Genomic DNA, 24,416 nt, shown 5'->3' with positions numbered 1-24,416 from the left:
AAAATAAATAAGCAAGTAAATAAATAAATAAAATGTGTGGGAATCCTGCTTATGGTACAGCCACTGCAGTGGTATTCACAGTCACGTTACACAGCCTGCCACCATCACTATGTCACATGCCTTTTTATGGCTCATATTACAGTACAGTGCAGTACCAGAGACATCCTGCTTGCAAAAATGCACAGACTTTGTGATGTTCTAATGCTTTACATAGTTGTATGCCTCCTCTGCCTAGTTTCCCAGACTCTGCACTGTTGTGAGGAACTAAGGCTACAAGTGGGTATCCTGTATCCCCCAACATGAAATGATGTCATATGCTGCCACTCAAGAATGAGTGCTGCAAGGCACAATCATACTAGATGCTATGCTTGTGTGTTGCCTGGATACTGGACATGTATGGAAATGATGACCATGTACTACCAGCACACTGAGGGGATGATAACCATCCTGTTAAAATAATAGGCCACTGAGTCACCTGTGCAACCCATATTGATTTTTGTGTCCAATGCGTGGCACCAATGGTGATGAGAGTACCTGCTGTGAAATGGAAGCCCTCCATTACTGGTGACCTTACAGAAAAAAAAAAGCAAACAAACTTCTGGGCATGTTGACACTCTTGAAACTTTTCTTGTGTAATATGTCTTAGGTAAACATCTCTGAAAACTGACAAAGTTTACAGCATACACTTTGCAAAGGAAGCAGAGAGCCTTAAATACATAGAATGTCATTATTATTATTACTGCATGCATTCAATACAATAATTTTGTAATGCTGACATACGAATTTATGAAGTAGTTATATTCACATATGGTCAAAATGAAGTGAGCGATGTCGCTTTTTGAGGTACAGTTAATAAATTTGGCTTTGATCTGAAAATAAATGGTGTTCACACATCATGACACAGTCATGATTTTTTTTCTGAGGATCTAACAATTGCATTGTTTAATTTTTGGGAGAAAATTTTTGAAATTAAAAAAATGCTGCATTCACTCAGATAAATGCTTCTTTGAACTTTAGTTTCAGTAGTTTACACTGAGATAAAATTCCAACATAATAATTTTATTCTGCTGTTTTATAAGTACTAGTAGAAAAATCCCCAAATATCATGCAAAAACATGATCTTGCAAACAACAGGTAAACCCACTGAGGTAGAAAAGCTTCAGTTTGGCCTGGGTTTGAATAAAAAATTAGAACTTCTGCATTTATGAAAAGACTTAAAGAAATGGTTATATTGTAAGGTATATGAGGAAATGTTAACATGTTACATAAAGTAAGAGTCTTCAATATCCTGTGTTGTGAAGCTTACTTGCAAAATTAAATGCAGTATCATAACTTCATCAATTTTAATTGTTCCATCCCAGAACTTCAACACTGAATTTTTGTGGTGCTAAAACACCAGAAATGTAAGCAACAAAATTATTCAGACATGACAAAGAGCATGATTTCATTAAATGGGGCTGAAATTGTCCTCAGGGATGAAAAAATGTAGCTTGGTCTGGATTTGAGAAACTCATATCTAGCATATTTAGTGAAATATTATGAAGAAATAACCATCCCGTAATAATCATAACAATAATAATAATATCATTTAGCATGACAAATGAGAACATATGTAACCTACAAATGCTGGACCCAGCACAGTTAGGCTTTGTTAAAGGAAGGTCATGCCTATTAAATCTGGTGGTAGTAATCTACTCACTCCAGTCACTTATTTGTATTCCTTCTTAAAGAATATTCTGTTAGGTGAAATGTACCACACTGCAGTCTCCTTCACACACTGCTGTCCAGATGCACTTCTCTCTCCTCTTCATTCTCTAGAGAATCATGTGTGACACATGGTTTGGTCACTGTTGTCCATTGACTACTTTTATTTTTACCTCACCACTCCTTCAGCACTGGTAATGACCAGGTTAATGATGCCAGATTTCTTATCCCAGATCCTTAACTTCTGCTTGAAATATGCATTGACCAAACCTTCTACAGTTTCTTTCTCCCTCATTGCTCTGAAAGCTGGCATGTCTGTTAGTGCTCTAGAACAATCCTTTTTGAATTTGTTTCCTCACTTCTGATTTCTCATTACAATAATTCCCTTCTACTCCCACTCAACTATATTTTTTATCCTACTATTTCTGCCTTCCTAATGTAATTTTTCTTACCTCTTAGAAGTAATTTTTACTACACCAAGGGCCTATAATGAGACTAATGTATTCCCATAAAGAAAAATCACTGCTGCTCGTAAACTGTTTCTCTGTGTAACTATCTCCTTATGTGTATTTAATGAATATGTTAGATGTGGATTCTTATATTGCATGTAATGTCTGAGCTCATTTTGTGTAATTTCTTTTATGCATAAACTGCAGTGGTGGTGCTGCGGTAGTGTTGTCGCCTCACAGTAAGACGTTGTCCGGTTCGACTTTCAGCTAGAGCGTCTTTTGTGTGGAGACATGAGTGAATGGGCTTACCTTCATTGAAGGTTGTGCATCAGGGCCGGCAACTCAGCACGTAAGAATCTACTGCCAATCATGAGCGGACTGGAGTTCCGCTGTGGTGACCCCTAACTGGGAAAAGCCGAAAGACACAACAGCAACAACAACAACTACATACCAGTTAAACAAATAACACTCCCAGGGGTTCATAAAGTCATAATACATTATTGTAATCTGTCCTGTGTAGGTTTTTGTAGTGCTTTGTGCCTGAAGAACTCAAAGACTGCTGTACCTCTACAGTGGTAAGTAGGTACTACCTCTTTGTGCTAGAGCAGTCTTGTTAGTGGAAACTTTACACAAATGCAACATTTGGGGGGTGCAGGTAATGTAAATTAGCAATGTTCTCTTCCCTTGAAATTTCACTGGCACTGAAGTAGTGCAGTAGAGGAATTCAAAGAATAGTTGTACCACATTATTTGGGTACTGAAACAAAAGAAGTGTACACCATCGTTTGAGGATATACTCCCATTCACTTCTATTGAAGCAGCATGACTGTTTGTTAAATGCCACACTGGTTAAGTAGATCAACACCACGTGTGTGTGTGTGTGTGTGTGTGTGTGTGTGTGTGTGTGTGTGTGTGTGTGTGTGTGTGTGTATGTATGTGTGTGTGTGTGTGTGTGTGCATGTATGTATCTGTATGTGCATTTGAATGTGTGTGTGTGTGTGTGTGTGTGTGTGTTCTTTTGTGTTTGAATGTGTGTGTGTGTGTTTGTGTATGTGTGTGCATCTGTAGATGCATACTTGAAAGTGTGTGTGTGTGTGTGTGTGTGTGTGTGTGTGTGTGTGTGAGAGAGAAATTGCACAAGTGTCTGGGTGTGTGTCTGTAAGGGCATGCTTGCAGATGTGTAGGTGTCTGGTTAAAGGTGCTGATACAAATGTGTTTCATATGCTAGTAGGGGGAACACTAGCACAGTTAAGTCTAATATCTCAGTGTTTGATTCTGTTAGAAAAATGTGTAATAGTAATATGCATGCTTAGTGCATTTGAGGTTTAAAAGGATTAATACGTTTATTCTGTTCACACTGCATGAATCTGCACAGTTAATAGAAACTTAACAAGAAGCATTTAATTTCTGCTAATGTCATGAAAATAACAAGAGACATTTCATTTCTGCTAATGTCATGAAACTTAACAAAGAGATATTCATTTCTGCTTATGCTATGAGAAAGTATGCAGCTGCTAGAAGCATTGATAGAGAAAACAATAGATGCTTGAAAGTTTAAACCATAGTCAGCATTACTTGTACCAAAGCTAGAAATGTACCTTGAATCTAGATAAAATGTAACGCATGTATTAGAACAGTACAATTGAAGAATTGAAAAGTTAAAATGGGCTAAAATAAGCCCAAGGCCAGGTCGTTTTTCTCAAAATGTTTTGCAAGCTAGCAAATAATCTAATGTAGTCAGCAATAAGTCTAGTAACATTTTCTGTAGAACATACAGATTTCTGTGTCTAACTAAGTCAGCAATAGAATAGTAACATTTTCTGTGTGACAGGAAGAGAACTGTATAAGAATAACATACCAATCACCAGTAATTCAGACAAACCTTGTGCCTACATGCTTTATCTCCTTGCTGCAAGTAATAAAGGATTCCTTGCTTGAACCTAACGTGAATTGGTCTTTGAAGTTTTTTCCTTTGACAGATTGGTCCTTCGGACCAGAAACCTCTCTTCACCTCGGATCAGACGGCCAGGTGGTTGAAACCGTACGGGGAAGAAACCAAATCGGTTCTTCTTATATGGAAAGTCCTCCGACTGAATTGTCGTTCAAAAGAGGCCAGCCACTTTCTGATCTGTGACTGAAGGATGGGTCTCCGTGAATTGGTGATCAATCACATGGGCTCAGGTAAGGTGAATCTACTTTTTTCTGTTTCTGTTTTAGATCAGTAGATGTGTATTGTTTTTGTCAGACTGTATTTTTCTTACAAGTCAGGGACAAAAAGGATTACTGTTTTGTCATAGATAGGAGAAACAGAATAAGTAGGCAGTCATTCTGAAGAGACTATAACAAAATCCGTGGTACCACATTAAAAATTAAGAAAAGTTACGTAACGATCAATGGGTAGAACAAAATGGGGAATAATTGCACAAAAAGACCCCAAAATCCGCCTTTAACAGAAAACACAAAATATATAGGTTCATAGGTTCATAGGTTCATACTAGGCTATCTGCCCAAGGGCATTTATAAGCCAAGCCCATAGTTATGTGGCTTTCACCCTTTAGTTGAATATAAAAAACTATACATTTGCTGTGCCTGTGTCAAGCCTCTGGTAATCAGTAATATATCTGTATATCTACAATCTCCCATCCATTGGTCAAGACAGATCTTGAACAAGGCCAAAAGGTGCTCTGCCTCACATGGACGGGATTTTGTTCCACAGCCATTGAAGGGATCTCCCCAGATCCTGTCTTGTCCTCCCACACGTCCCATTTATTGTCAAGCGTGTAGTCTAATGTCTTGCTGGAGGATATCTGTGTCCAGATGTGTTTTTTCTATGGCTTTGCAGTCATCATCTGCAAACTTTGTCATAACCATCCCTCCCCTGTGTTGTTACTTCAGAAAAGTTTCGAGATGCGTGGACCAGGGACTGGGACTGAGCCCTGTGAGACACCACTTGTGACAGACTGAGGTCTGACATGCTCAAGCAACTCTGACCTGTGGGTTCTGTCCCCAGTTCGGTTGCAACCCATCTTGTGATGTATGGGTTTACATTCAAGCTGATGAGTTTTTGATGGGATACCTGGGGGGGTTGTGTGTGAAGGGCCTTTGCCAGGTCGAGGTAGCTGTATGAGCTGCTTTCCCTCATCAATAATGGCCTTGGTGACTGAAAAAAAGTCAACCAAGTTTAAGAGGCCAGGATCTGCCTTTTTTGAAGCAAAGCCTTTTTGGTCCAAAGTCTAAGTGGTTCCTATGTCTTTGTTATGGTTTCCATTATGATCCTCTCCATGGCTTGCAGATAAAACATCCAAGCTAATGGTGGTAATAACCAGAGGGGTGTGGGGCACAGCCCTGTGGAAGTGGACCACAGATGATTGTCGTCCTCCTTGAGTGCATTATCCTGAGGTGAGGCTAAGATTAAACAGCTGTCCCTAACTGTGGGCAATTCTCCTTTGAGTTAGAAGTGAAGCACACAGCGGGGACATCCGGTCCCAGGCCTTATGATTGTCTTTAGAGTCCTTGGCGATTTTTCTCTCTCAAAATGCCTTGGATGATGGACGCTTACCTTTGGTACAGAGAGTCTAGTTTTGTTTAGGGTGGCCTGTAACATGCTATATGCAGTCGCAGTGCGCCGACAATATTAGATATTATTCAAAATGGGTTAATAAATATGAATTTGATGGAAAATTAGAAAAATCCTCACTTATCAAACTTATCAAACAGCTCAAAACTGATTCCAAAGGTCGGGTAAAAAAGCAACGTCGATTAGGAATTCCTCAGGCACACAGGTGGCTTGAGGAAGTAAACCGTAGGGAACAAAAGAACAAAAATTCAAAAGCAATGTTTTTAGATAAGGAGGACAATAACTCAGTAGTAGCATCAGCACCTCCACCTCCCTTACCAGAATATGAAGCAAGTGAACAGGTTAGTCCACCCCCACGATATCCTGTAGTTACTGAAGACAGAGATATTATGAAACTAAAACTGACTAAAATTAGAGATCCCATCGGGACTAGATCCCGAACAAAGGCAGGTAATTCAGAAGAAGGCATTGAGTTATGGCAAATGGTTAAGAATTCACGATCTATAAGTGAAGAAGAAGAAATATGCCCACTTATAGAAGTACCCAATCCTCAGGCAGGTCAAGACAATCAGGACCCAACTATTTTAGTGTATAGACCTTGGACTCCAGAAGATATCCGGAAAGCCACTGAGGGAATTCCCCATCCAAAGGTTAATTTTAGAAAATTCTCAGAAGATTTACAAGGAATGAGGTTGAGTTATAACTTAAATGGAGAAGAGATAGAAAAAGTAGTTAGACAAATTGTAGGGCCAGATTGGTACATGATTAGTGGGAACTGGAATCCCTGTGATGCTGCACAAAGACCCCTCCCACATAGCAGTGCAGAATTAGACACCAGAGTAAAAGGTCTTACAGACCGCATCTCTGAAAAATGGAAACCTAGGGCAGACTGGACTTGCATTAATCAATGCATCCAACAAGAAGGTGACACAATTGACCAGTACTATGCCAGATTGTTAGAGTGTTTTAATAACCACTGTGGAATGCAGGTTCCTGAAGATCAAACACAAGATTCCCCTTATGAACAGCAGTTAAAGAATGCATTTTTAAAGGGCAGTATTGCACCTATAAGCAGTTTTGTTACAAAACATATGGTAGACCATTGTACAAGCAGGTTACAATCATTACTTGAATATGCTAGGCATGCCGAAAGGCATTTTAATAGCAAAAAGAAAAAGAAAGCTCAAGTATTTTCTGTAGAAGATGGAGCAGAAGTTTATGTAGTACAGTCCAGGAAAAAGGGCAAGAAAAATGCACAGGGAAACAAACAATCTGATCAACGATCAGAGGACTTTGAAGGGCGAAAGAAAAGGGGAGAATGTTTTAAATGCAGTAAAAAGGGACATTTGGCAAGGGATTGCAAGAAAAACAAGAAGGCAACAACGGAAGACAAGGAGGGTGAGGACTGACTATATGATAGTCAGGAATAACTAGAAGGGGCTAGTGAAGAAAGGACAAATGAGAATGTGATAGAGGGAGTAGAGGAAGTGCAGGAAGTTAGTGACAATGAAGAAAATGAAATATTGGACCTAGCTTTATTGAGCTTGGAGCTCTATTTAGCAGACATGAAACCAGAAGTTACACTCTTGGTAGAAGGGAGGGAAGTCAAATTCTTGTGTGACTCAGGGGCATCACGAACCCTGATATATCCCTCCAAACTGCCAGAAAACACAGAGTCACCTGATTGCATACTGGTCAAAGCAGCTAATGGACAGCTGTATCGGGAACCTCTCTCCCATAACATTGCAATAACTGATCCAGTTTCAGGATTGACACAGAAAATCAAAACTGTTGTTTCTGCAAAATGCCCAGTAAACCTCTTGGGCAGAGACCTCATGCAGCTATTTGGTATAGCAGTAGTCCCGACCATGCAGGGTATGGAAGCACAGCGACAAATTGATACCTTTGCAGTGCAACCGGAGGGTGAAATGTTTTATTGGTACAGCCAGGACTTGGTTACAACTGGTCCAGGGACTGTGACCAAAGAGTTAATGAATGTAGCCATCAGCAAGTTCCCCTCCCTTGACATTGATATGCAACACCTGTTGCACTGTACCCTGTATTATTGTAACACACCAGGACCTGATAAAGAATATGAGCAAGAATTATTTAAGAATCATGCAAACAGATTGGTATTGCGTAACCTGTACTGGGACACAGAAGGGAACAGTGTATCCAGCTGTTCATTGCCCCAGGAGTTCTTTGCACTTTATAAATCTAATCGATTACCACATGTTAGCTTAACCAAAAACAGGAATATAAAATGGGCAGACCTAGGAGAAAAAGTCATGAGATGGGAGAAACGGACAGAACTAGAGCTGTCAGAACAAGGAATACAAATACAGAAGATAATTGGATAACTCAGACCAACCCAGCTGTGCACTTGCAGTCTAGCGAGGACAGTTGATTGACACTCCTGTTAAAGGAGGAAGAAAATGCCTTACGAAATATACGAGAGACCCTCTGGTCAACAGGGAAATCAGATGTAGGACTTATCTGTACAGCGGGACCAGTTACTATCATGCCAAAGTCAGCATTCAGACCACAAAAAAGACAGTATCCCTTAAGAAAAGATGCAGAGGCTGGGATAAAGCCTATTATAGCAGCCTTAGTTAAAGGAGGGATACTAGTAGAATCTCCCGATTCACCATGTAACACACCCTTATTTCCAGTTAAAAAGACCAATGGAGAATGGCATATGGTCCAAGATTTACAAGCTGTAAATGATGCAGTAATACCAAGAGCACCTATGGTGCCAGACCCACACACCCTGTTGAATGATTTGAAACCTCAACAGAAGTATTTTTCTGTGGTAGACATCAGCAATGCGTTCTTTTCGATACTGATACACCCTGATAGACAGTATTGGTTTGCATTCACATTTCAGGGGAAAAGGTATACATATACGTGACTACCACAGGGATATTGTGAAAGTCCAACAATATTCTCACAAGAAATGCAAGCAACTTGGTGGGATTCACCCCACCAAGAGGCAGTCAGATTTTGCTTTATGTTGATGACATCTTGTTGGCAGCCCCCACCCAGCAGGAATGTAGAGAAGATACCATAGCACTTCTACGATTTTTAGCCGCTGAAGGACATAAGGTAAATAAAAGTAAACTGCAGCTTTGGAAAAAACAAGTCAAATACCTGGGATATGTAATATCCAAGGAAGGTAGAACATTAGATGAGGACAGAAAAAAGCAATTTTGCAAGCACCAAAACTCACTACCAAGAAGGAAATTATGTCTTTCCTGGGTACAACTAATTTTTGCCGGAGCTGGATTCCAAACTATGCCTTGGAATCTGCACCTCTGACTGACCTTATATATAAGAAGCCTATGGCAGCGTAGGATTTGCTACAATGGACACCAGAGGCAGAATCTGCTTTCTGCAAACTAAAGCAGTTAATAGTGTTCTCATTAGTTCTGGGATTGCCAAACTACCATAAACGTTTTTTCCAAACTGTAGATTGTAAGCAGGGTTACATGACATCAGTACTAATACAACAGCATGGGGATAAGCAACGCCCCATTGCTTACTATTCATCACAGCTAGACCCAGTGGCACGATCCTTACCCCACTGTGTACAAGCAGTAGTTGCAGCTGCAATGGCAGTACAGGCTTCAGCCTCAGTAGTCTTGTTCCACCCTTTCACTTTAAGAGTACATCATGCAGTCGCAATTATTTTACTACAAGAAAAGGTGGCATATCTTTCCCCTGCTAGGCATCTTTCCTGTATGACTATATTATTAAGCCAACCTCATATGACAATTGAGTGCTGCATGACTTTAAACCCTTCTACTCTGCTCCCGACACCTGAAGACGGCACACCACACCTCTGCCTGCAGGTAATTGAGCAAAAGACACTACCTAGAAAAGATCTCACGGATGTCCCCTTGGATAATGCTGAGGTGACATACTACGTGGATGGCTCGTGCAGAAGGGGTCCTGCAGGACAGAACCTAGTAGGATATACAGTAGTTTCTGATACTGGGATTATAGAAGCAAAATCTTTACCACACAACTTATCTGCACAGGCATCAGAATTAATTGCCCTGACATGGGCATGTACCTTAACAAAGGGTAAATGTGTAAACATTTTTACTGATAGCCAGTACGCTTTTTCTACTGTACATGTTTTTGCGCAACAGTGGAAAAACTGGGGAATGATAACATCTACTGGCAAACCTTTAAATCACGCACAGTTATTTTTAGATCTTTTAGAATCTATTCAGTTACCTCAGAAAGTAGCCATTTGTAAATGCACAGCTCACACCAAGCAACAAGATAGTATTTCAAAAGGTAATGCAAGAGCTGATACAGCTGCAAAACAAGCAGCCACAGAAGTATTTCTTTTAAATGAGGAATTACAACACTCTGAGATTTTAGATTTAGATATGTTAAAAACAATGCAGACACTCACTACGCAAGCTGAAAAACAACGATGGATAAAACAAGGAGCAATCCTTGAAAAGGGGCTGTACACCTCTAGAGAAGGAAAACCGATACTACCCTCTAATTTGTTTCTATATGCAGCTTTGTTGAGCCATGGGCAGTGCCATGTCTCAACAGGGGGGGGGTGGTACAGCTGGCGAACCAGGTGTTCACAACGTACGGATTTACAAACTACTCTAAAAAATTTTGTTTGATGTGTCAGATTTGTAACAAACATCATGCACAGGGGGCGATAAAGCCCAAGCAAGGAAGTTTCCCTACACCACCATATCCGTTTCACACTATCTGTATGGATTTCATAGAATTGAACAAATGTGAAAATAATTAGTATTGTCTTGTCATTGTAGATATGTTTTCCAGATGGGTGGAAGCCTTTCCAACCAAAAATCCAGATGCAGCTACGGTGGCAAAGGTACTTGTCAAGGAAATCATTCCTAGGTTTGGTATTCCGGAAAGGATCTACAGTGACAATGGTACACACTTTGTAAATCAAACCATACAGCAGTTGAGTAAGCATTTTGGTATTTCTTTAAAAAATCATTGTGCATACCATCCACAATCTGCAGGGCTAGTTGAAAGGCATAATGGTATACTAAAAAACAAATTGAGAAAATTAATAGCTGAGACAGGAAAAAACTGGTTATACTGTTTGCCCCTGGCACTGTTGAGCATGAGAACTGTCCCTACAGCAAAAGGACTGGCTCCTTTTGAAAATTATTTGGAAGGGCTTATTATACACCCCAGTGGAAACTTCTCATGTCATCAGACCAGGAAGCTGATTTCACACTAGCTGAATATATGAAAAAGTTGTTGAGTTCTAAACATCTGTTGCAGTCAAATTCTGTTTCAGATAGAAAACAAACCGAGACATCAGAAGTGGAAGTGTTGCCCGGAGATTGGGTGTGGATCAAAAACATCAAGCTGAAGAATTGGTCATCACCAAGGTGGGAAGGTCCCTACCAGGTGCTTCTTTCAACACTCACTGCAGTCAAGATAGCAGAACGAGCTTCGTGGATACACCTGACACACTGCAAGCTGGTTAAGAACTTTGAGTTGGACAAAAATATTACCTCTACATCGGGGCCCTCAGCACAAAGTCTGGCTATAAAGGGGGGTCAGATCAATAGGACTGATCCGTCTCAACCCCAGTGAAGAAACCATTGGCACTGAAGGTCCTATTAGGGCAGAGAGTAAGAGCATGTTCCAAGATGACGGAATCCAGTAAGATCCAAATACACCTACTTGGAAGAGTCGGAGAAAACAGAAATGCAGAGCAACCGTTTCCTCAAAAGTATTGCATAATCATCCTGTTGACTGTACTAGTGACAATAATCTTTTTGTTGTGGCCATTCCTTTTCCCAGCCACACAAATTGAACTAAACAAGCGTGCAGAGTGGCACCCGAACTTTAACACTTACCAGGCAATCAAATATGTGTATGCTGAGACCTTCAATGTTTCGAATTGCTGGATTTGCACAGCTTTGCCAACAGCATATGGGGGGGTTACTGTTAACTTCAGTTCCCCTAGGAGCCAACAAGACCTGGGAAAACTTAATTTATGATACATCAGATGACACATCATAAGATAAAGTAGCATTGCACTTGTCTGTTCGACAGAAGGGAACTGTGTGTTTTTACAAGAATGATACAGTTCAGGTGGGTTGGAGCAATTGGAATGTGACTGTTCCCTATAGATGCTACACTAAACCTGATAACATCGGATCCAATTGCAACACAAGCTATGATTCATTTGTTGAACTGATGCATAGGACAATTGGTGAAGTAAAACGTAATGCTGACCTCTATAGACAACTGTCTATAATCGACAAAAAAATGTTTCCTGCAGAGCCAGGGCATAGTAAAGTTACTGCCAAAGTAGAAGATTGTTACTTTGTATGTGGTAGGAAAGCATATAAATGGTTACCTGAGAATTGGTCCGACAGTTGTTTTTTGGGGTACCTGGTTCTGGCCATATGACACACAGCAGTTTTACCTCAAGGGAAAATTTGGAATGTTCGAGAAATCAAGAAGCCTGTCAATCCAGTGGGGCAAATCAATGCACGCTGGAAAAACCATCATGCTGTGGGCTTAGGGAAAAGTGGACTGTCACATATGGACTTGAGTGATACTGTTATCTCGTGGGCAGGTGTACTGCCAGCATATGGAGCAACGAAATCAATCTGGGAACTGAGAAAATTGTCTAAGCTTCTTGAAATAATGAGCAATGCAACCTTTTCTGCCCTAGAATTGGTGACTGATGAACTGACTGCCATGAGAACAGTGGTGCTTCAAAATCACATGGCTCTTGACTTCACCCTAGTGGTGAGAGGAGGTACATGTGCTTTAATCCAGGAGGAGTGCTGTTCGTATATTCCTGACCACAAACACGAGCTAGACAACCAGCTTGAGGTAATTCAGCAGGTGTCAGCTATGACCAAACCAGGACCAAATCCATTGACGGACTTTTTCCAGAAATTCTTTGGGGGTGGGGCAGTATCCTGATGAACATTCTGATTGCCATCTGTGTAGGAATAATCCTACTGGTAGTATATGTGTGCTGCTGCATCCCCTGCATAAAACGGCTGATTAAAGACGTTATAGAGATTTCAGTTTCAGAAACCTTATACCAAGGTGCTGAACTTGAAGAATTGCTCAAAAACTGAAAATACTTTCATAAGTTTAAACTGAATGACTCTCTTAACTGCAAATCCTGAGTAGAAGAGGTTAGGGGAAAAAAATGTTTATGCTTATCTTGAAAGTAGAATAAAAGTATTAAAAGGTGGGAAATGTCATAAAAATGTGTAATAGTAATATGCATACTTAGTGCATTCGAGGTTTAAAAGGGTTAATACATTTATTCTGTTCACACTGCATGAATCTGCACAGTTATTAGAAACTTAACAAGAAGCATTTAATTTCTGCTAATGTCATGAAAATAACAAGAGACATTTCATTTTTGCTATTGTCATGAAACTTAACAAAGAGATATTAATTTCTGTTTATGCTATGAGAAAGTATGCAGCTGCTAGAAGCATTGATAGAAAAAACAATAGATGCTTGAAAGTTTAAACCATAGTTAGCATTACTTGTACCAAAGCTAGAAATGTGCCTTGAATCTAGACAAAATGTAACACATGTATTAGAACAGTACAACTGAAGAATTGAAAAGTTAAAATGGGCTAAAATAAGCCCAAGGCCAGGTTGTTTTTCTCAAAATGTTTTGCAAGCTAGCAAATAATCTAACCTAGTCAGCAATAAGTCTAGTAGCATTTTCTGTAGAACATACAGATTTCTGTGTCTAACTACGTCAGCAATAGAATAGTAACATTTTCTGTGTGACAGGAAAAGAACTTTATAAGAATAACATACTAATCACCAGTAATTCAGACAAATCTTGTGCCTACATGCTTTGACTCCTTGCTGCAAGTAATAAAGGGTGCCTTGCTTGAACCTAACGTGAATTGGTCTTTGAAGTTTTTTCCTTTGACAGATTCAGAGACATGATAATAAGCGGTTAATGAGCTGTTACTTATTGCAGATTTATCATGTCTGTGAATTGCAGATTGTCAATGTTCAGCTACTGGGAATTACAAGATTGTGTGAATAGTGCTAAACATGATAATTTTTCTGAATCCATGTCACTATTTATTTTTGTGTAACTTGTTTTATTGAAATGTACTTAGGAAAAGCAAAATGCTGGTATCTAAAGTGTCCAGTCTGTCATGAGCTCATGCACTTATCAATGACAATGAAAATTCAACAAGGCTGCAGTGGTGCCACCCACCAAAAAAAAAAAAAAATTCTAAGAGGATTACGGAGCATGACAAGGACAGTGGACACAATGTTGCAAATTAAACAGCAGGTATAGACACTTATTGTTAACAACTGCAAGCAAATATTTCGAAGATTCAGGGATAAATTGCCCTTGTTAGTGCTGTTTAAAATTCTGAGCATTTGGCACTGCTTTTAGCATATAACAATGCAGAGAGCACCAGAGCTAAGTTATCCATTTGTTTTCCCCTTTATAGGTCCCTGTATTGGAGTCCAGCCAATTAGCAGCCTATAAGGAATCTGGTCTGTCAAACAGTAGCTATGAACTCAGCCAGTACCTGGATTACTCAGGTCTGCAAGAGCAAATGCCTCCAACAACAGAGGAACCAACATGGCTAGGTAGGTTATGCTACATTATGTGTACTTAGGTGAGCCTTCATATTGAAATCAAAATTGTTCTTATTCCACACTACCTAGAAAGACTGACTTTGACTGGGTATATTTGGTCTTGTGAAAACTATTCCATGGATACTGCTTAGATGACAGAAGTCAGAAAAGGCAACTTGAATTTTGGGCTGTTGTTTTTTTTTTCTGTGGAGGACGCCACCTCACCTACCTATGCAGGGGCAATCCCCTGCACACTTGTATAAAATCAACTCTGAGAACTTTATGTGATGCTGTTTTGGACCATGAACTTCACCTGAATGGTCTTCACTGAGTTGCCATTTTTCAGTCCTTCACATATCTTCTAAAATGTTTATGCATCTTGTGGCTGATGTAAATATTTTATTCTTTTTGCTGGAATTTTGAACATTCATTTTATGGAGTACTAAGACATGAAACACTGGCTCACAATTCGTGTGATAAAATGTGATGTCATATAAAGCCCTGGATAGCAGGAGAAGAATGAATGACTGCGGCTGCTGATTGGGTCATTCATTCCATTGTTATGAGTCTATAGTGCTTTTCGTAGAGCTGTATATGATTCCAGGGATCCACATGACATCACAGGCTAGAACAGGAACTGTAGCTAGGCTAACATTTCTGTGACTGCATGAGGTTTTTACAACCCTTGTGCTTATGATGAAAAATGAACAGTCTGATTGACATTATATAGGCAAACAGAATAATAAAAAAAAAGATTTCTGGACTTTTCATGTCTGTACTTCAGCTTAGGTTTTAAAGATTACTGTACCTATTTTTCAAGGTTATCTTCCTGTATCTTCCAAATATTATTTCACTGGAATCTTAATATTTTATGGATCGTTGAAACCAACATGTATTATTGCCCATTGTTTTATGAGTAACAGTAGCAGAGACTATAAATAATTTTTTTATAAATGTTAGTCTGCTAGAATGGACTCACACCCAGTATGGCTTAGCCTGTTACCGTATCTTCTTACACAAGAAGGGGAAAAGACAAACACAAGCTATGAATTTTCACTGGTCAGAGTTTGAAAGTAGCAGAGAGATAAATGTAAATCTTATTTCCTTATTCTTTGAGAGTATTTCTCCTTAGTCCCTTTTATCGGGAAATCACTTACACTTATCAGTACTGTTTTCTTTTTAAAATCTGCATCAAAAACTGGTTGAGGAGTATTAATATTATTATTATTATTATTATAGTTTTGTTAACCATGTAAATAACCCTAGACATAATTGTCTTTTTTATCAGAGGTGACCTAGGTATACTGAATCATAGAGTGCACAATTGTAATCTTTGGCTTCCCATGAATGTTTTCATAAATATGGCACCTGTGTTTACAGCAACACTTGTGACATAAAGTTGAAATGCTTCAGTCCTGCTGTGTGGCATATATACTGACTTGAAACTGTAGTTTTATTGGCCACTAGGGGTCATTTCCATAACTCCTTCATCTTCCTCTCTTAAAACCTAGTTGCTCAGGTTTGAGCGTCTTTTCAGGCTTGTTGGCTGTTGGTGAAGCACCCTCCAAGAGGAAAAGCTGAGAGAAGAAGGAGCCACTTTTGAGATTTTAAGTATTTTTCTCTGTTTATTTGCTAAGTTTTTCTGCATAGCTGCCTAGCTTGAGCATTTTCTGGCTTGTTAAACTTGATTTCTGTATTAGTAGCTGTATTTAGAGCACAACCAAAAGCTGTTTGCTGAATTTCCTGTTTGCACTTAATTTTAAATCGTTTTTTCTTAAAACTTGCATATTTTCTGTCCTTGACCTAGCACTCTTGTGTGGGGTCATTTACTGCACTGTTATAACTTGATATTACTTATGAACCTCTGCTATCTCTGTAAAAACAAAAACAAAAAAAAATCTTGCTTTTTTCCCACTTTTCTGAGAGTTAAAAAAGTTCAGTTACAGGCTTGCTGTTCCTGAACTGTTTGAAAGTTTCTGTGAGGCCATTTGCTTGGGCTGAAGGAGGTCTCTCTGTTCGTCAGTGGCAGTGACTAACATTGAGCAGCTTCCCTGCCCCCCGTAGAGGTGGTTACTGACTTGAAACTGTAGTTTTATTGGCCACTAGGGGTCATTTCCATAACTCCTTCATCTTCCTCTCTTAAAACCTAGTTGCCTCGTGGTTTGAGCGTCTTTTCAGGCTTGTTGGCTGTTGGTGAAGCACCCTCCAAGAGGAAAAAACGCTGAGAGAAGAAGGGAGCCACTTTTGAGATTTTAAGTATTTTTTCTCTGTTTATTTGCTAAGTTTTTCTGCATAGATGCCTAGCGCGGAGTTGCCACTAGAGCAGCATCGGGCAGCGCCGGTTAAACAAGGTTAAACTCTTTCTGGCTCCAGAAAGTCTGTTCTTCAATTTTTCCCTTAGAACTGCTCTGTTAGGAACCTAAACAGTTTACACCTACACTAAAAAGTGCAGCACTTGTTCCAAATAGCTTTTTCTTCTCAAAAAGCTCAGCACTTGTCTTATAAGCATATCCCTTGTCTTATAAGCATTCTCTTTGCAGGTCAAGCACTCCTATATTATACAAATCTCTCACTAGCAAAACCCCCAGAAGTGCCCACTTCCCTGCTAAGCCCACTACTTTTCTGTCTCATACCAACTCATAATTCTTTCTAGCATGTCGAAGGGTCAGATGCTGGCATCCTCTCCTGCCCATTTGGTGAATCTGGGAATTCTGAGACAATGTTACAATTGCCTCATGTACACGGACAACCATCTCCTCCTCCCATGTAACACTAACACTTGTGAGAGATGCAGCTATTTAGCCAGACTGGAGGCTGAGCTCTCTCAACTCAGGACTGGCAAGACCAGGCAGGAGGAGAAGGCAACTACACACACCACAATACCAGTCTCACATAACTCAACCACACCACTGAATCAAACACATAAACACACTAAGACATACTCGAGGCTCTGAGTAAAATTTACCTAAACAGCAGAGGCCTCCAAAGCAGACACCCAAGCAACTGCAAACTCAATACACCACACAAACAACACATAAACAACAAAATCAGTGTGCAAAGCAGTCACTGCCCTTAAGGCCAAATACAACACCAAACATACTTGTCATAGGTGACTCCATAGTCAGACACACTGGCGTCCGCTCACCAGACTGAGTAAGGAGAAGGTCACAGTAAGCTGCCTGTCGGGCGCTAGAATCCACATAACACAAGCACTCAGGTCTCTCAACAGCAGGTACAAGTACGACTCAGTCATTGTCCACGCTGGTGTCAACGACCTGAGACGCACCTCCTGGACTACATGAAAGAGACATTGAGGAGCTCTCTGATTATGTAGCCCAGGCAGGTATGACCCTGACCTTGAGCAGTATCCTACCTTCACCTAGAATGATGCCACAATACAGTGATAAGATGATCAGCTTTAATAATTGGCTTAAATTCTGGTGTCATTCAAAGGGGATCCAATGTCTGTCTGCCTGGGATGACATGTTGGACAAGCCACGCTGCTTCAAGGGCGGCTTGCACCTGTCACCCCTAGGCTTCGGATATTGGCAAAGGCTCTTGCCACCCCATAGTGCCTTTTTAGGCAAGACTCAAATTCTAAACCTACCACCCTAGAACACAAAAAGTAAAAAACTAAGGGTAATGCTGCTCAATGCCAGAAGTCTCAATCTCAAGATGCACTTTTCGAGGCCCTTCTCAGTATGGAGAACATCGATGTCTGTGCTGTGACAGAAACCTGGTTCAAGGCTCCTGAGAGCACCCCAGCACTAGCAGGTTTCACCTCATATCATGCGTTCGGCCCCAAAATCCGGACAACACCAAGAAAGGAGGGTGTCCATATTCATAAAGGACACCCACACCTCAAGGATGGTGGCAACGCGCGATGCATCGGAGACCATCCAGGTGCAATTAACCATAGGCAAGACTGCTCTGCAATTTGTAGCATGTTACAGGCCACCCTCTCAAACTCAGGAACCTCACATGGCCTTCCTGAAAACAATGGAGGGATAAATGTATCTCCAAACACCATCATACTAGGTGACTTCAACTACCCTAATATAGACTGGGAACACTACTCAAGCCCAAACACTCTATCCCAAAGGTTCCTGGAGTTCATAAACTCAAATGCCATGGAACAACTAGTCACCATCCCCACAAGAGGAGAAAACATACTTGATCTCATCATCACGAACATGGGATCACAATGTTCAACACCGGAAGTATACCCCTCACTGGTGAGATCAGATCATAAACTAATCTCGCTGGAGGTCCTCATCCCGCCCCCACCTGAAACAAAAAAGACCACAGTGAAAAAATCCTCAAAAGCCGACTTCACACTTCTAAAAACTAGTGTGGTCTCCTTTAAGGCCCCTGAGCCAGTGGTAAACATTACTCAAACCGCTGAATCACTTACAAATGCCTTCTACCAGCACCTACAGGACTGCATGGATCAGGCAATCCCAAACAAAACTAAGACTCTTTGTACCAAAGGCAAGCATCCAGTCTGGTGGACCCCAGCCATAAACAAGCTCTACAACAAAAGGAGGAAGCTACTACAAGATAGAGCAAAATCCTTGAAAGGTAAGACACCTTTGATCATTATAAGTAAAAACTAAGAGCTCTCATAAAATCATCCAAGGCAAATTTTGAGAGAAAAATCGCCAAGGATTCAAAAGACAATCATAAGGCCTTCTTTAGCTATGTTAGAAACCTAGGAGGAAACTCCCAGATATGCTCAGAATTAGTTCAAAATGATGTGAAGATTACTGAACCTACACACATTGCCAACATACTGGCTGACAGGTTCAGTGCAAACTCCCCCTCCCCAAAGGAGAGATATCTATACCAGAGGATTGTAGCCCCCAAACATCTCCAACGCCCAGGTGAGAACTGCTCTCTCCAAAGCAAAACACAGCATCCATGGGACGGATGGTGTCCCCGGCTGTGTGCTCCATGAACTCAATGAGGAATTAAACCCGCAGTTAGGACAGCTGTTTAATCTTAGCCTCACCTCAGGATCATTGCCAAGGAGTGGCGCACGGCGACTGTGGTCCCACTTCACAAGGCGGTGCCTCCACCGACCCTGGAAATTACCGTCCCATTAGCTTGACAAGCCTTATCTGCAAAGCCATGGAGAGGATCATAATGGAACTCATAAATAAAGACATAGGGAACTTGCAGACTTTGGATCCAACCCAGTTTGGCTTTGTCAAAGGCAGATCATGCCTTTTAAACTTGGTTGACTTTTTGAGACAGTCACCAAGGCCATTGATGAGGAAAGGCAGTCCATACAGCCTACCTTGACCTGGCAAAGGCCTTCGACACAATACCCCACTCAGGTATCATCAAAAACTCATCAGCTTGAATGTAAACCCATACATCACAAGATGGGTTGCAAACTGGCTAAGTGACAGAACCCACAGGGTCAGAGTTGCTGGAGCCATGTCAGACTCAAAGCCTGTCACAAGTGGTGTCCCACAGGGCTCAGTCCTGGGTCCACTCTTGTTCGGCATCTACTTTTCTGAAGTACAAGCAAACACAGGAGGGTTATGGCTGACAAAGTTTGCAGATGACTGCAAACTGGGCCATAGTGAAAACACATCTGACACAGATATCCTTCAGAAGGGCCTCACAGAAACGGATAACTGGTGCCAGAGCCATGGCCTAAAGTTAAATGCCAAGAAATGCATAGTCATACCCTTCGGGAAAAACAAGGTTACCCCTAGCTACCATATAGGTGGCAATCCACTGAGCACAGAAGAAGTCATCAGGGATCTGGGGACCCAGGTTGACAGTAGCCTTTCGTTTGACACTCATGTTGCTAAAGTAGTTAGGAAAACCTTCTACATTGCCCACCTGATCATGAAGGGATTCACATCTAGATCAAGGGAGGTCATAATCCCCCTGTACTCATCACTCATTAGACCTATGATTGAGTACAATGCCCCATTCGGAATGTATCTGACCAGACACCTGCAGCAGCTGGAAAGGCCCCAAAAGTTCCTCACCAAAAGGATAAAGGGTCTCAAAAATATGTCTTATGCTGCCCGACTGAAAGAACTCCAGCTCTATTCAGTCTCATACCGCTTGCTCAGAGGTGACCTGTGCCTGACATATAAGGCCATGTCAAACCCTGATTTGATGAATATGCTTCACCTCAAAAATCTAGATCCCTCAGAACCACAAGGGCGGAGACTTGAACCTTGACACGGTTATTAATAGAACATGCTGGAGGGACAGATTCATCACCCAGAGACTCCCTATGCTGTGGAACAAAATCCCGGTACATGTGAGGCAGAGCACCTCGCTGGCCTTGTTCAAGAGGAATCTTGACCAATGGATGGGGGATCGCAGATATACCCCAGGGATTACTTCAGTGTCACTGCTTGACAGAGGCACAGCAAAATAATAGGCATAGTTTTATTCAAACTAAAGGGGTGGGGAAAGCCAAATAACTATGGGCTAGGCTTATAAATGCCCTTGGGCAGATAGCCTAGTATGAACCTATGAACCTATGAACCTATATGTGATTCTCGACTGTGGATTTTTTTATCTTTATGCTTTTTGCCCTCACACCTGCTGATCATTAATTCTCTTGAAACAGACTCAAGCTCATTCATCAGAGCCATCTAGAGGTGGGGGGCATCATTTAGGTAGCGATGGCAGGCACTTGTCCTGGCAATACAAACATTTGTATTTGGCCTATCCTTTCCCATGGGTGGATTGTTGTGAGACCCACATGACTGCGAGAGCCACAATGCCTTCACCTACATTAATGTACACTCGCATGCACTTGCTCGATGAAGGCTATTGTCGTTCTGTGGCACAGTGTGCCACATACACACTTCCTGGTCATACTCAGGATACATTCCTTCAAAGGACTGCTACAGCTTATTAGGATGGGTATGCCCATTTCCCTTTCAACTCCATCAAACACCAAAGCATCTAATCAAACTTGGGCTATCTGGGCCATAAATCTACCAAAAGACGCTGCTCCCAGTAACAATAAAGGCTGTCCTCCGTAGTAGTTCTTATAACTTTATGTATGTAATCAATCCACCAGCCAAAACGAATTACGGTAAACTTACAAATAATTTATTAACATATAAAGTAGTGAAAAAAAAAGACGGATTTAGCACTTTCATCTCCACCATGGAGACTTCATCAAAATCATCTGTTTCATGTCTAAAACACTTTTTATATCAATACATTCATTCTAATTGGCTGGCCAATCAATGTTGAAATTTAAAAACTCACCAGACTTTTAACCCTTCATTCCCAATGGTAAAAACATTTTGTTCATGGGAAGGCAGTTCTTTACATAATTTATAAATACAAATACAAATATAGGATGTCATTTGTTTAATACAAATATATACAAATAAATAATATATTATAAAAAATGTTAAAAAATATTGTTAAAAAGATTGTTAAAACAGAGTTACATCAGGAAAAATAAGGGGAAAATATATCTCACTGATTATCAAAGGGACAGCGTACTTGGGACCCCAGTCATAATGCCAAATAAACTTTTTATACCATCCAATACATTATGACTGAAAAGTCATATCCAAGTAAAGTGCTTTGATTAGTGCATATAAAAATCCTATACTATTTTACTTTTGACTGAAAATGAAAAGTGTGATTAAAATTTTTACTTATATATATAAAAAAAACTGGGTATAAACTCTACTTCTGGCTTCACCTTGATCATGATCACTTCTCTAACCTTTGTTCAGTGGTCCCTGGTCTTCAGTTTTGGTCTCAGACTGGCATATTGACATATACCCTTATCACAGATGATTCCTTATGTCCAAGATGGGAAAACAACACCTTCAGCTTTTAATCTTGTCATTTGGCCTCACAACTGCCCAGAGAGTGGTCAAAATGGCCCAGCTCTAGGTATAATAGCTGTTAGAGTTTAACCAACACCAAAATTCAGTTCAGAACAGCTTCTTATTGCTTTCCTCAAAATAAGCAGTTATAAACAAATATGTGTTACTGTCCTTTACATCCCTCTTGGCGACAATACAGCTGTACCGGAAGATATCCATAACATTTGTAAAAGAAAAAATGCTACTAGGTGATGTGAATGTCAATTGGTTGGACATAAACTCTAACTCCCTTACATGGTTTCACACAACTAATTAATAGCCCCACACATTATAGCAAGACATCAAATTCCTTATTAGACTTGATCCTAGTATCACATCCTAGTAAATAGAACACCATAGGTACAATATCAGGCTCTGTCAGTGACCATCTCACTATCTGTATGACCAGACTTCTCACGCATCCAGTTTAACAACATATTTATAAAACAACACTTAACCTTTCCAAGTCAGTACAACTTTTCTAAATATCTTAAATAGCCTTGCACCTCCTAGAAGGAAGACACTTCGTTTTTCTTTTGGCTTTTCTCAGTTAGGGGTTGCCACAGTGGAACTCCAGTCCGCTAATGATTGGCAGTTGATTTTTATGGTGCCGAGGTGCCAGCCTGACACCCATCCTTCAACGAAGTCACGCCCATTCACGCATGTCTTTTGAATGCCACTCAACCGCGGGGAGGACATGCAGCCTACACACAGAAGGCACTCCAGCCGAGAATCGAACGAGAGAACCTCTTGCTGTGAGGCGACAATGCTACCGCTGCACCACTGCAGCTTCACTTCCTAGAAGGAAGACACTAAAAACAAATAATATAATTCTGAGTAAAATGCTAATGCAGGATAAAGAAAAAAGCATAGGAAGAACAGCAAAAATATAAAACATATCTTGAAAACTTTAGTATGCCTCGTAATCATATTAAAAAGCAAATAAATGAAGACAAAAAATATGCTATAATAACTTTCAGAATAATACTAAACACAACCTTAAATAAATACAAAAAAGTATACTATAATAACTTTTAGAATAATACTAAATACAACTGTAAAAAATCTGGACATCAGTTAAAGAAATCTACATCCTGATCAAAAATTCAACCTAAACCCTTCTCCTGTAACTCAACACTCAAAACGTCAATACATTTCAACTCTCATTTAATAGATAGTATAGCATCTCTAACTATGGATTCCTCAACATTTATTCCCAACCCTGCTCAACAGCCACATATCACCACATCCACTTTCAACTTCAAACCTGTGCCCACATCCTATATAAAACTACTCATAAACAAACTTAAACCTTGCTCTTCTTCAGCTGATGACCTTCTAAGTGAGTACCTAAAAGTAGCAGCCAATGGCATTACCTATCCTGTCTCAGTCCTTATAAATAAGTCAGTCTAGGAATCCCACAGCACCTCTCTCTGGAAAAAGTCACACATTATCCCTCTGCACAAAGGAGGAAATTCAACAGACATTAATAATTTTAGACCTATAGCAATCTTATCTCCTCTCACCAAAATACTTGAAAAATGTATTCAAAAACAATTGTTGGATTATCTCCTGCAGGAAGAACTCCCTCACCTTAAACAACATGGCTTCCATCCTTCCCATAGTACTAGCAGTGCCCTTCTAACTTGTATAGATACTGTAAATAAAGCTATAGATAATGACAAGCTAGTCTCTTCCTTATTTCTTGACTTGTATAAAGCCTTTGATACAGTTTGTCGCAGCAAACATCTACTTCAAATGTCCTCACTAGGTCTCTCTCTGCCTGCCCTTCTGTGGTTCAAAAGCTACCTGTTCAATAGGTGTCAGTCAGTAAAATGGCACTCCATGCTCTCTCCTTACTTCCCAGTCACCACCACCGGTGTATCACAAGGCTCTGTCTTTTGTCTCCACCTCTTTTAACATTTTCATCAAAACTCTCTATACATTCACACAATAGGCTATCCTAATACAATACACAGATCATTCCACTCTTATTTGCACATCTGACAAAGTAGTATACCTCAAAAAATTACTCAGGAAGCTTTAGCAGCCACTGAAACATGGCTTTGCAACTCACAACTCATGCTCAGTCCAAAAAAAGACCAAACTACTACTTTTTTCCCCAAATCCCTCTCTCATAAAAAAAAAAAAAAAACAAAACTTGAAGTCCTCTCTCTTGATAATACAACCATTGAAG

General features: G+C 40.3%; 1 protein-coding gene across 1 annotated transcript in view; it reads left to right on the top strand.

The window, feature by feature from the left end:
- The window catches only part of LOC122813417 (protein transport protein Sec16B-like), a 1,253,021-nt gene that overhangs the window by 368,279 nt on the left and 860,326 nt on the right, over positions 1–24,416 (top strand). The window contains exon 6 of the mRNA XM_044085733.1: positions 14,216–14,357. Within this exon, the coding sequence (XP_043941668.1) occupies positions 14,216–14,357 (142 nt within the window). The remainder of the gene's footprint in view (positions 1–14,215; positions 14,358–24,416) is intronic.

Source organism: Protopterus annectens, chromosome 10.part0 (assembly GCF_019279795.1).
Source record: "Protopterus annectens isolate FY-2018-M chromosome 10.part0, PAN1.0, whole genome shotgun sequence".
Lineage (NCBI taxonomy): Eukaryota > Metazoa > Chordata > Ceratodontiformes > Protopteridae > Protopterus > Protopterus annectens.
Note: the sequence above shows the minus strand (reverse complement) of the source record. Positions and strands in the feature narration are given on the sequence as shown.